The sequence below is a fragment of the Budorcas taxicolor genome, chromosome 13 (genome assembly GCF_023091745.1).
Source record: "Budorcas taxicolor isolate Tak-1 chromosome 13, Takin1.1, whole genome shotgun sequence".
NCBI lineage: Eukaryota > Metazoa > Chordata > Mammalia > Artiodactyla > Bovidae > Budorcas > Budorcas taxicolor.
In genome coordinates, this window is record NC_068922.1 from 25232917 (window position 1) to 25246215 (window position 13299).

General features: G+C 39.5%; 1 protein-coding gene across 1 annotated transcript in view; it reads right to left on the bottom strand.

The window, feature by feature from the left end:
* ARHGAP21 (Rho GTPase activating protein 21) overlaps positions 1–13299 on the bottom strand; it is a 131369-nt gene that overhangs the window by 26757 nt on the left and 91313 nt on the right. The window contains exons 8-9 of the mRNA XM_052650710.1: positions 6365–6394; positions 3150–5040 (exon numbers count right to left, since the gene is read on the bottom strand). Of these exons, the coding sequence (XP_052506670.1) occupies positions 3150–5040; positions 6365–6394 (1921 nt within the window). The remainder of the gene's footprint in view (positions 1–3149; positions 5041–6364; positions 6395–13299) is intronic.

The window sequence follows — 13299 nt, forward strand, 5'->3', positions numbered from 1 at the left end:
GGATTCATGGTCAAATACCTCTGAGACAAATGGTACTATATCCTGCCTAGAAAACTTATAAGATATAAGGAGTACATTCCTGAGAGTTCTATGATAGATGAACTTAATTTTTAAAACTCAACATTTCTCAATTTATTTGATCACTAATCTTCGCCCCCCCCACCTCCTGCCTTTATCAAATGGAATTAGTGTTCCCAGAAAATACTTTGAGAAACATTGCAAATGGTCTCTTTTACTCCATTTCAATGCTGGTGTCTATCCTAGGAAGACACACATTTTAGAAAATAGCTAGATGGGAAAGACAAACACCGGGACTCCCCCGGCAGTCCAGTGGTTAAGACTCTGCCTTCCAGCGCAGGGGGAATGGGTTTGATCCTTAGTTGGGGAACTAAGGTCCCATATTCCATGGGATGTGGCTAAAAATTAAAAAGAAAAAGAAAAAAAAAAAGAAAGACCTATTGGTCAGATAAAACTCTGAAGCTCAACAATATAGAAGGATTTCAATATTAAATTTTGGTACTTAAGAACGCTTACATCCATGTAAAAATCCAGTTTACATCCAAAACAGTGAAATCAATTCTGTGTTCATATCTCAGTTCTTTATTCTACCCTTTTCCATTGGTGCCGATCAAATGACATACCAGAGTAATCATATGCAGTACATTAAGGTTCTGGGAGGCATATAAGAAGTAAATGGATTATAAAGTCATTTCTATATTGTGGGACTTTTAAGTCACGACTCATAAAACAAAAGATGTCATTCACTGGGAACTATAAAAGACTGAAATAAGTACTTGAAGTAGAATTTGATTCAGAAATAATTAGTGAGCATTTTTATTTTATAATGAACAAACAAAATGGTCTCTTTTAATCATTTTTCTAAATCTTTATATGCATATACAATTAAATAGATTTTTGTTTTATATTTTAGCCAAAGTTCTCTTTAATAACATAACTGACCTTTTGGTTTATTCCTATACCTAGTAGTAACTAGGAAGAAATATTAACAGATGTAACTAGCAAACTTTTTATTATTATAATATAATTGGATTATATTATTCTTATTAAGTAGGAACAAATATAATGCTATTATTCTGGTCTCACAGGCCTGTGAAATACAGCAGGATTTTTTTTGTTTGTTTAAAAAAAATCATAAAACAATCATTTTTATACCATTTCATCTACAATAAAATTCTGCTATTAGCGGGGCTGGCCTTAAGGTTACAGATATAAACAGGAGCACAATTTAGGCTGAGATTCCCTACAATGTTTACAATTTGAATATGTCATATATTTTAAAAATGTGAGTTATATGGAATTTTTTTAAAAAGCTGATTCTGATAGTGTCACATGACAGTCCAACAGCGCAAGAGCTTTAAAAAATTTCTCTAGAAAAGAATAATTCTGAAATAGCACTCAAAGAACCACATTGTATTACAAAATCATGGCAAACTCTTCCTGAACCTATCCACTGAAGAAGAGTATGACCTTGGCTCAAAGCAAGGCTTGCATCACACACCTCCAGAGGACGCTCTTCACGATGCACTCTGTACAAATGATGCCCTCTGGAGTTATGCCCTGAGATGAGGCTGAATCAGCAAAGTCTCTATTGCTTATTAACTGTGTGACTTTGGGCAAGTTATTTAACCCCTCCATAGCTTAAGTTTGTCATTTATTACATGAGGATAATACTAAGGGACATACACGATAATCTTGTTAGCAGATGATATCTTAGACTTGATAAAAGTTTGTTTTGTTTTGCTACACGTTTATACTATCATCTCAAAATTATCATTCATCTAGTATTTCAACAAATATTTATTGAGTCCCTTCTCTACCCCAGGCAGTGGTTCCAGACATTAAGGACAAAGATGTGAATAAAAAGATCTGAAATCCTGGCTCTCACAAAGTTTAGGCTTTAGATCTGCAGAGAAAGATGTAATAACAAAAAAAAGTACAATGTCAAGTGGAAACAAGTGGTATAAAGATAAGTACAGTAGCTTAAGGACATAGAGAATGTCAGGTTCTGTGTGTATTTCAGATAGGCTGGTCTGGAAAGGCTGCTTTGATAAGGTAATGTCTGAGCAGAGGCCCAAATGTACTGAGAGAGACAGTCTTGTGAATATCTCTGGAATGCATTCCAGGGCTGGGAACTGGTGTCAGGGCCCCGAAGCAGGGTGTGCTTGGTGTGTTCCAGGGCTGCTAGGCGGCTGGCATGTGCAAAGATGGGATGAGCAGAAAATGGGAGGTAGGGGCAGAGAGGTGCGGTGCGGTTGTGGGGCAGATCATGGAGGGCCTAGCCTGCCATAGGATTTTGGATTCTATTCTGAGTAACATAGGAAGCTAAACCAGGGTTCTGATCAGGAGTGAAATGATCTGGTTTATGTTTTTAAAAATGTACTGGTTGCTGTGTGAATAATATACTTGGGGCGTGTGGGAGCAGTCTAAAGCCTCAGTGAACGTGATAGATGTTCTAGATAGGGCACAGGCTTGTCATTTAAGTAATTTCTCCCCATCTATTCCAGGATTTATTCTAAGACAGAGTAATTCAGCAACAAAGAGGTCTTTTCAGTCGGCCCATGAATTAAAATTTATACAGAAATCAGCTTCAGAAAGTAAAAAGCAGTGATGAAATGAAAGGTTGATTGCTAGTCATCCAAACTGTTCTACTTGGCTATTGTTTCAGCTGAATCAACAACCAAGCACAATTTGGTTCCCTGAGTCTCCCCAGATGGTAGGGATATGTTTCATCAAAATCAAGATTAACAATAGGTATTGGGTATGCAAAATTTAAAATAAAAAAAGGAAAATTGATGCTAGAAATAATTTTTGAGAGTAAAAGCTTATGGTTCTGGGGACTTCCCTGGCAGTCCAGTGGTTAAGACTCTGCCCTTCCACTGCAGGGGGATGAGTTTGATTCCTGGTCAGGGGACTAAGATCCCTCATGCTGTGAGGTGCAGCATAAATAAATAAAAATACTTAAAAAAAAAAAAACAAAAGCTTATGGCTCTGGTTTTTAGCAGAGTGTAGAAAATTCAGAACAAGTGTTTCAAGATCACAGAGTAAAATTCCTAGAAACTAGAAATACTTTGCTGGAAAGATTTGTGACATATTTGACATGTTAACCAACAACTATGAGGTGAGCTTACCTATAAATGGGATGGAAGCCAAGGAATCACCAGGTGGAGTGGTACTTGAGGCCTTCCTCTCCTCCATCCTTTTTATATGGACCTCCCGGCGAGCATCATTAGGCAGCCAGCAGGTGGTGTCTGAGCCTGTCTCCTGGTCACTCACTGCTAAGATGTAAGACTGATGCCTTAAAGGCTGCGGTGTCTGGCGACCAGACGGAGGTTTTTCTCTTAGGATGACAGTTTCTTTATTATCTACAGCATTCGATTGCTGAATTTCCACCTCTTGTACATTGAAATCTTGATTCCTCTGAGTGACGGATAACTCAAAATCTGGAGTGCTAGCATTCTCACTTGCCAGAGCAGGGGGCTTAACAGAAGCTCCAGAAAGAGAGGGGGGCTTCCCAGTGTCCACTTGGTGATCGGGGGCGCTTTCCGTCCGTAACCATGTCTGCTGATTGAATAAACTGTTTTGATGCAAGTGATTTACTGGTCTTTGGTCTTTGATAGAAACAAATGAGTTCTGGCTGGAGGGTGGTTTCGCGACATGCGTAGAAGGCGCTTTCACAGAGTTACTTCGGACTTTCCCAAGAGGTGACCTGTCCTGGGAAATCCCTCGAGGCTGGGACATTCCACAGGTAGTTTGAAAATTTCTGCTGGGCTGCAGGGGTTTTAGATCTGCTGGAATTTTTTTAAACTGAGACACTGATCCCCCGACTCTGCTGCTCACTCTCCTGCTGTCAGAATTCACCACACTCGGGGCCACTGTAAAATTGGAGCCTCGGAAAGATTTGTGAATTTCTTGCTGCCTGGGTCTCTCGTAAATACCTCGCCGATCGTCCTGTTCAGTGAACCCACTCCACTTGTAAGTCTGCTTTCGTTCACCATTTGCATCCGGCGGTGGACATTCAGCATGGACGTTTTCCGAGGTTTCACCCTGCCCCTCAATGTAATCCCACGAGCGAGTTCTGTGGTTACTAAAACTAATAGAAGGAGATGTCAGCGCACCTTGAGAGGCACTCCTCGGACAATACATCATCAACACAGAGTCCTCCAGCCTCTCCTGGGACACGCTGCGCTGCCGGACCTGGATGGACTGGGGCACTCGGTCCTGAGAGGTGCTCCGACGCCGTACCTGCAGGGCAGCGCGGTTCAGCACCACCTGGTTATAATCCGCTGTGCTCTGAGAGGCGGCTCTTAAACTATCTAACCTTTCTTGAATGGTCCGACAGCCCATGTGCAAGCGCCGGTTATCAATATACTCTTTGTAAGTTTTATAGTTTTTCCAGTCTATGTGCTGATGCGAGTTGGGAGAGTAGTGGTTGACAGTTACAGAAGGAGACTCCACAGCTGGAGATCTGCTCACCAGACCTTCTGAGTGTCCGCCGTAGTGGCCAGATTTAAGTAAAATGCCAGAAGGTTCCAATGACCTGGAGCCGGGCTGGTGGATGAGATGGGCAGTGGGAACTGAGGACGGTGGTGAGGTGGTTCTCGTCGCTGTTTTGAAAGAGGGCTGCTCGTTTCGGCCATACCTCACTTCCTCAGTTCTGTGAGCGGGAACTGTGTGGTTGCTTCTGTTAGGTAATAAATCTACAACCTTCTCAGAAGGTACAATGACAGTCCTTACACTCTCATTGCAGACACACACTGCTGTGTTGGACTTGGCCACCTCTGGTGGTGACGGAGGCACTTGGATTTCCATCCTGTAGGCCCTACCGGGCTGCGTCAATACTGGGGGGCTAGTCTGCGGTTTGCTTGCTGTTGAGTCTGGAGGAGGTGGTTCAGGGGGCTGCGCCATGGCGGGAGGGGCGGATGACGGCCAAGGGTAGCAGACTGGTGGGGGCTCAGGGATGTTGCGGGCATTGCCGCTGTAGGCTTCATTGCCTTTCAGGTAGGCATCTTGAGAATACGCCTACATGGAGAGGAGAGAAATGGGTCACTTCAAACTCATCAAAGGAACACATTTCCAATCTTGTGATATACTCTTATTTTATGGTGCCCTGCCTTGCTCCCGAGTGGCATTCGCTAAAGCATGCATGCAGACACAATGTAAGGGGACTCCACAAATTCAGCTAGTCTCTCAGAAAGCAAATAAACTATAGAATTTGCAAAAAATATGAATTACAATTGCCTATTTTCTCAAAAGATCTGAAACACATCAAATTCTATCCATTCCACCCACCATAATTAGATATGGACATCTTGCTTTCAAAAATTTCCCCTTTTAAGTTTTATGTTTGTTTTTTTTTTCTCCCTAGCAGTTGGCAGGTTAAATGGCTGCCTAAAAAGTCTCACAGCAAAAGAAGAACCTGATCTTTTGCCAGAGTGAAGGTGAAAATATTAAAAATCTTCACCAAATACATCTTTACTCTAGGCACTACTGCTATGATAAATAATATATTGAACATTGTCTTGCCAATTAATAACTGCTGAATTGCTAAAAATAATCCATTTTGATAAATTAGGTCCTCCAACAGCCATGTTAACTATTAAAATTTTTCAAATAGAGAATATGCACATATTAAAGGCATAAAATATAAATAAAGGTAATTCATCTTCCTGTATATAATTTATATTTTTTATTTTACACTCATGCAAAATTGTATTGTACAAATTTATTTGGTCTCTTTTACCTGTTTTAAGGAGACATTTCTCTATTATGAACAGGCAAGCATGCAGTTCCAATTTTTTTTTTTAATCAACTATTTATGAAATTATCTAGGAATATTTTTAAAAAATTAAAAGCAACAAATTAAATACAGAGACTCTATAAAACAGAGCTAATTAAGGTAACTCAGAACTATGTTCAACAGCTGAGACAGTTAGGTGTGGCGTCATGTTACATATTCTTTCCTAATCAAAACAAGCTTAATTCAAAACTATCTCCTGTCTTTGCATTAGACAGCTTGCAAAGCTCAAGTGCAGCCACAAACATAACATAACGTAACAGCAAAGTACTAGGAAAGGAGAGAAGGTGAGATGCTTCAAAAATATACAGGGATGCAGATAAATGTTATGTTTTAACACCAGTTATGCACAGGATACAAAAATCAAACATAAAAAGAAAAAAATGATAAAGAAAACAATGTATCACAAACACATTCTGCAAATTAGTAAGATTAACACCACGAAGAGATTCCTCTAAGCAAACTGACAGTTTTAATAGACTGGCTTATTACAAATTTCTACAAAACATGACTTTAAAAGCAAGGAAATGGCTTCTGTGCAGTTCTTACCAGAGCTGTGACATCCTTTGTAAATTGTAGCTAGCAGAAAATAGGAAAACATAGTAGAAGCTGCTTACTGACATAAAGACAGAATCATGTTGTCATATTGATGCTGGAAAACAGCAAGCTAAAAATACATCTATACTGAATCCTCTGGAAGGTACCAAGAGAAGTAAAGGGCAGTGAGGCATAAAGATTAACTTCAGTTTCCATCTGAGCATCTTTTTCTCAGGCTTTTATCTGGCTCTGATTTGATTTGTCTACCATTCTTGAAAGCAAAATACATCTGGTAACATGCATTCCTGACAGATATTTCCTTCGATCTGCGCTGCTGTCTGATAATGTGCTAGGAAGCTTCCCTTCCACGGGAACAACATTGATGCCTCTCAGTTCCCCTGAGCTTCTTCCATCTCTGCTTCCAGATGACGAAACGAATGCTCTATTATGCATTTAAAATAGTACAACCTCCTCCTTCCCCTGTAAATCGGAGCACAACCACCAGCTGTCAGCTGACTGCCACTGCCTTGACACTAGCACTTTGGAATGAAAGAACGACTGTTGGGTTAAATGGGTTTCCCTCAAAAATTAAGATCTTTCCACACTGTCCCTTTTGTCCTGTTTGATTCACTTAAAAAAATAACTACTTAGTGGACATGAAAAAATACTGCTTCCAGAGTAATTCTTTTTCATGTATAATGAATACCATAAAATCTGAACCAGGAGACCATGAGAAATGAAAGCCAAGTAGATGAAAGAAAACATGCATACCATAATACTGTAAAGGTGTGAAAACAGTCAATCCAAATAGACATTTTGGGCATTTGCCACTGATGTAATAAGCCTATCTTTTTCATGCTGATTACAGTCACACTGAGACTGTTACATGACAGGAAAACTGTGCGGATGAGTGTGTTGTCTGGTTCGGTATTTCCAGAGCATGTGTGTGCAGTTTTATGAAACATCACCTGAAAGGGTGTATCCCCTATGCTCAATAAAGTAAAGTTTGGCTGATGGGTTTCGTGACTTCTCAAAACTTCTACTACATTAACATACGCTGTAAAACTCAACATGAAGTTACAAATTTATTTGGCCATGGAACCCATTTTTTTCCCTGGGGGTTTTTACACAATTCAAATTTCTGCTAAGAAATGCTGCTCTAGAACTAATAATTTAGACATATCTCCTTTATTCAAATTCGGGGAGGAGTATTATTTTTAATAATAGAAGTACATGACCAGAACTATTGGGTTGGCCAAAACAAACTTTTTGGTCAACCAATATTAAATACTTGAAAGGTATTTGACATACTTTAGATAATGCTAAAATTTCTAGTCTATATTCATAGGTCCTCACTTCTGGGTGAAGTGATGGCAAAGGGGTCCTTAAAATACATACACATGGACCAAGCATTACCAGTGGACTGACTAAACAGAATAGCTTATAGATACAGTATTATTGTCTAATGTAAGCAAATATGCTTGAGACAACTAAAGTAAGAATTTATTCAGTAGTAGTATTGAATTTCCTCACATAGTCTCTCATTTCATGGATACTAAAAAAGATTGTTATCTATTTAAATGTTTCTCATTCTCATAAAGTTTAAAAACCAATACATTCAATTAACATTCCTGGGGAAATCAGCAGTGCTCTAAGGCCACTGTCGCTAGTATATGTCTTCCAGATAAGTCATGAGAATAAATTTCAATGGCTATGCTAAGAGGTGTGGAACAGACAGAAATTAGCTCCATGATAAGCTAGGGGAGTAAACTAGGAACAGATAATATGCATTGTAAGGAGTCCTCTTCTCCCATAATGCCATTCGGTTTTCTTCTGGAAAACAGCCTACTAAGGAAAGCTTTAGCCAGGGCTTGGGCAAACACTGGGGTGGATTATAGCATTCAACTCTTCCAGGTGAACATGGAACCCATTGATTAAGTTTCCCATTCTGAAAACAGAATTTAAAACTCTATAACTTGCTCATAGCTGTGACTGTGGTGTGCTTTCTTGTGAGTCAGAAAGTAAGTCTTTCACTGAGACGTCACAGTCAGACATTTCAATGTTTTAACTACCCATTGGGAATCTCTGAATTGTCAACAGGCACCAATTAAACAGAACAAAATATCACTTAAAGTATTCTTTATCTAATGATATTTGTTTATATAGTTTTTGTATAATTATATCCTGTTATAATGATGTCAAAATCATCCTGTGTTAATGTTTGTCTGCAGTGACATGAATTTGAGCAGACTCTGGGAGACAATGGAGGACAGAAGAGCCTGGCCTGCTGCAGTCCAAAGAGTTGCAAAGGGTCGGACGTGACTTAGCAACTGAACAACAACCATCCATGGCATGGCCCAGAAATTTTTGAGACCAATGTCATAAGAATTGCATATCTGGCTCATAATCACTTTGACTTTTACATTTAAGTCCAAATGGATACTTCATAGTATATATCCAGAAGTTTTGATGGAATTAGACAATACTCAGATTTTTTTCAGACTGATTAGCACTTAGAAATTCAACAGGCAATGACCAAAAAAAAAAAAAAAACTCTGGCCAATTTTTTTCATTAGTCCTTTTAAATATCACTCTATGTTTTTTCTTGAATTTCCTTTACCCTTGTTCTTAAGTTTTATATCTTATAGTAGCTTAGTAGTTTAAAAGTTTATAATGTTAAAGTTCAAGCCATATCTATATGAAAACAGAATAGGAGCAACCCTGTCGTGCGTACAGATCCAAAGGGTTCTCTACATGGGGGTTGAGGGGAGTAAGGATAGATGCCTTACAAATGTCTTCATTTGGAATTAGAATTGTAAAGAGCATTTAAATAAAATGTAATGTTAACAGTCTGGATCTTAATTATATGTACAGTGCCTAACAGTAGCTAAATAATCTAAAAGTAATCTTTCAGTTCAGTTTTAGTAGAATTGCATCAAAGTCACTAGTACCATACCCATTACTATAGTATTACTATTACCAGACTGTATTTACTGTCTAGTAAATAATAAAAACAAACCAACAAAAAGAGTGCAGAATAAATAAGCTACTAAGATTAAAATTCCTGCCTACCAGTCCACCATTAACAGGCTGGTCTGTTAATACCTGTATCTATGACAAAAGCAAAAACAACCACCTATCGTGCTTGTATAATTTTCAAATACACGCCAGATATGTCACAGTGGGGCATGGGAGAAGGGGATGTTGTGGACAGCTTATACTTTCTAAATCAGTTGAAACTTTTCTAACAAGCATGTATAGTCTTATAATTATTTTAAGTGAAAGTCACTCAGTCGTGTCCAACTCTTTGCGACCCCGTGCACTGACTACTATACAGTCCACAGAATTCTTCAGAATACTAGAATGGGTAGCCTTTCCCTTCACCAGGGGATCTTCCCAACCCAGGAATCGAACCCAGGTCTCCCACACATTGCAGGTGGATTCTTTACCAGCTGAGCCAGGAGGGGAGCCCAAGAACACTGGAGTGGGTAGCCTACCCCTGCTCCAGCAGATCTTCCTGACCCAGGAACTGAACCAGGGTCTCCTGCATTGCAGGCAGATTCTTTCTTAAAAATATATTTAAAATAAGATAAGAAAGCAGAAGAAAGTAACTGCTTCAAACTTTCAAAATATGAAAGAACCTTCCAGAATTCCTGTTCTTGTTTCCCTATTCTAAAGCAGGACCACCCAGATGCACATGTGGCAAATGAACACCTAATTTTTAAGAGAATAGTACACTGAGTGTGGAACATAATAAATAATTACTTGATTAGAAAGTACTTCTGATAAATCTAAAGGAAAACTTGGGTAAATTACGTTTCTCAATGGATGTGACAATATTCATGGAGTGGTAACTAGGGCAGTGGATGCAGAGCCCAGAGACTGGTTACCCTGATAGCTCGGACCCTGACAGGCGGTGTGACTGTGTCAGCCACCGGACTGCTTCATCTGGACCCAATGGCAGTGTGGAACGGTGGTTTAGCTTCAACTACAGGCTATATACAGTCTCAGACCTGCGTGGGTTCAAGTCCTAGCCCATCATTTTCTTCCCTGTTACACCAGAAAAGCTGTTTAACCCGGCTGTGTTTAACAGAGAATAACATAGAGTAGGCTCCAAATGCCCTTGTCAAACACCAGACACACCTGAGAGTCTCCAGAGCCATCACAACTGACCAACTCAGAATTCAGTCTTGAGTCCATGGTGCTAAAGGCTTACCAAAATGTCTTGAGGTGTGAAGGGAAAAGAATGCTCAGATCTAGCCCTCCTACTGTGGGTCCATAATTTTTTTTTCCCCTTAGCACTGCCCTTTAGGGACTTCCCTGGTGGCTCAGATGGTAGAGAATCTGCCTGAAATGTAGGAGACCCAGGTTCCATCCCTGGGTCCGGAAGATCACCTGGAGGACATGGCAACCCACTCCAGTATTCTCGCTGGAGAATTCCATGGACAGAGGAGCCAGGTGGGCTGCAGTCCATGGGGTCGCACAGAGTCGGACACGACAGAGGGACTGACACTACCACTATTACTATCGCCCTTTAGGCGACTTGATGGGTGATGGCTGTTTCATTCAATGTCTGAGAAGGCAACACAATCGTTTCACTTTTTTAAAAGTGCAACAGTCCAACAGGAAGTGCTTTTTATTTTGCAATATCACCATAAAAATATGAACCTGTCTAAGATTATGATCGCAGTCTAAAATATCATAACATAAGACCATCACACGACTGAAATGAATACAAAACTAAACATATTGTGGATCCAGATATGTTTAAAAAACAAGGCTGCCAAGTAAAGAAGTACTATTACCAGCACTAGTTTAATAACATAATGAAGAATTCTTAATTTTACCAATACTTTGTACTTTTCAACACTGTATCACTGTCTTCTGTAAATTATGAGATTTATTATTATATACCAGTCCTTCCGTGAGGCAAGTTTTAAATCAAATTTTCTAGGTTGCCTCTCAAAGATAAGCTGAGGACCTCTAGAACCACTTGGTCTTTACATCACTTGAGGAGCAAAAGTTCATGGGCACCCCATCCTGCTGTTACCCAGGCAAACATATGTAAACTGAGAAAACAAGCTTTCTCTTGGGTAAATGATGTTTACAGTGGCTGTAAAAATGTTCCTGTTTTCTTTACAATGAATATTCAACCTCACAGGGACAAATACATCTTTACAAGCATGTATTTTAAGTAACAGATTTAAGAGCAACATAAATACTTCTGAAGGCCCCTTATTTTCACATGTTTTTTTAAATCCCAGATTCTCTTTGTGTTTTATAATAGCTTTTTAAAATGACACTTGTAGATATCCTAGCTAAAAACACTTATGTGAAAAAGAAGTTTCTGCATTTTGATGTTCTTTGGGGAACAACGCATAGCCTACATTAACTATATACACTCCTTCAATTTCCTAAGAAATTACAGGACATGCAAATTTGAATGAAGACTGGGTTTAAAGGTGAGGTTTTCTTTCATTATCAAGGATATGGACTTTTAACTTTTTTCTTTAGAATTTTTATTTATTTATTTCTTGATGTAGACCGTTTTTAAAGTTTGTGTTTAATTTGTTATAATACTGCTTCTGTTGTTTCATGTTGTGAGGCATGTGGGATCTTAGGTCCCCAACTAGGGATGGAACCTACACCTCCTACATTGGAAGGTGGGGCTTTTAATTTCTTATGCTTAAAATAAAACAACAAGTTGTAAGAATATGACTTTTCTGTTACAATATATCAGGACCCTTTACTGAGGAATTTTGAAGATCTGTGTGCTTGGGTCAGCCCAGTGAACCAACTTTTCCCTGTGGTGCAACAATTTGTAGTTTCCCTCTGCTGCTGCTGCTAAGTCACTTCAGTCGTGTCTGACTCTGTGCAACCCCATAGACGGCAGCCCACCAGGTTCCTCCGTCCCTGGGATTCTCCAGGCAAGAACACTGCAGTGGGTTTCACGCATTTCCTTCTCCAATGCATGAAAGTGAAGTCGCTCAGTCGTGTCCGACTCTTCGCGAACCTACGGACTGCAGCCTACCAGGCTCCTCCGCCCATGGGATTTTACTTTAGATAAAACACAAAGAGACTCATCAATTAAATTTCCTACTGATCACATCCTTAGAACATTATTGCATTGCTGATCCCCTGCATCAACCAGGATGATCAGCTAGGATGATCATTCTGTGCTTGATTCCCTTCCCTTGGCATTTATTCATCGCCAGCTACTCTGAAATGAACTATTTCACTGTTCTAGCAAAGTCCCACCAGTGCCTTCACCTTAGCAAGGAAAGAGTCTACTAAAGATGACTCTTCCCTAGAGTTCTGGTTCGGAAGAGCACTCTATCTCTGAGTCAGGAGAATACAACAGTTCAAGGTCAAGTCTGCCCTACCCTGTTAGTATCACCTCCTGGTCCTTTGCATAAGTAGAGCCCTAGAGAATAAGCCCCTCTTTATTTTCAATCTAGTGACTTCACTGCCTTCCATGGTTATGACTGTTACTCTTTCATTGTGCTGAATGATCAGGGTAGGAACCCTGCAACTAATTCTACTTGATTAAGAAAACCATCATGGATGGTTATCCCTCCTTGATCAGACACCCCTGACCTCAACAGAACTGTGCACTTAGGAAGGATAATCTTTTTATCAGTAAAACTGCCATTTTAAAATGAAATCGGCCTGCCTTGAAAACACAAAGTTGATCTCCACGAATTTTGGTTAATTATATTTTACGTGTAAGTCAATCAGTTCAGTTTAGTCGCTCAGTCGTGTCTGACTCTTTGCGACCGCATGGACTGCAGCACACCAGGCTTCCGTAAGTGGAATTATTAGGATTAGCTTTAGTAATATTTTTTGTAAAAAAAAGAAAAAGTGTTTCCAAAGATTATTTGAGCCAAGTTCAAATTAACGCCTTATAAATGAAAAACATCCCTATTTTGATTCCTATCACAAAAATT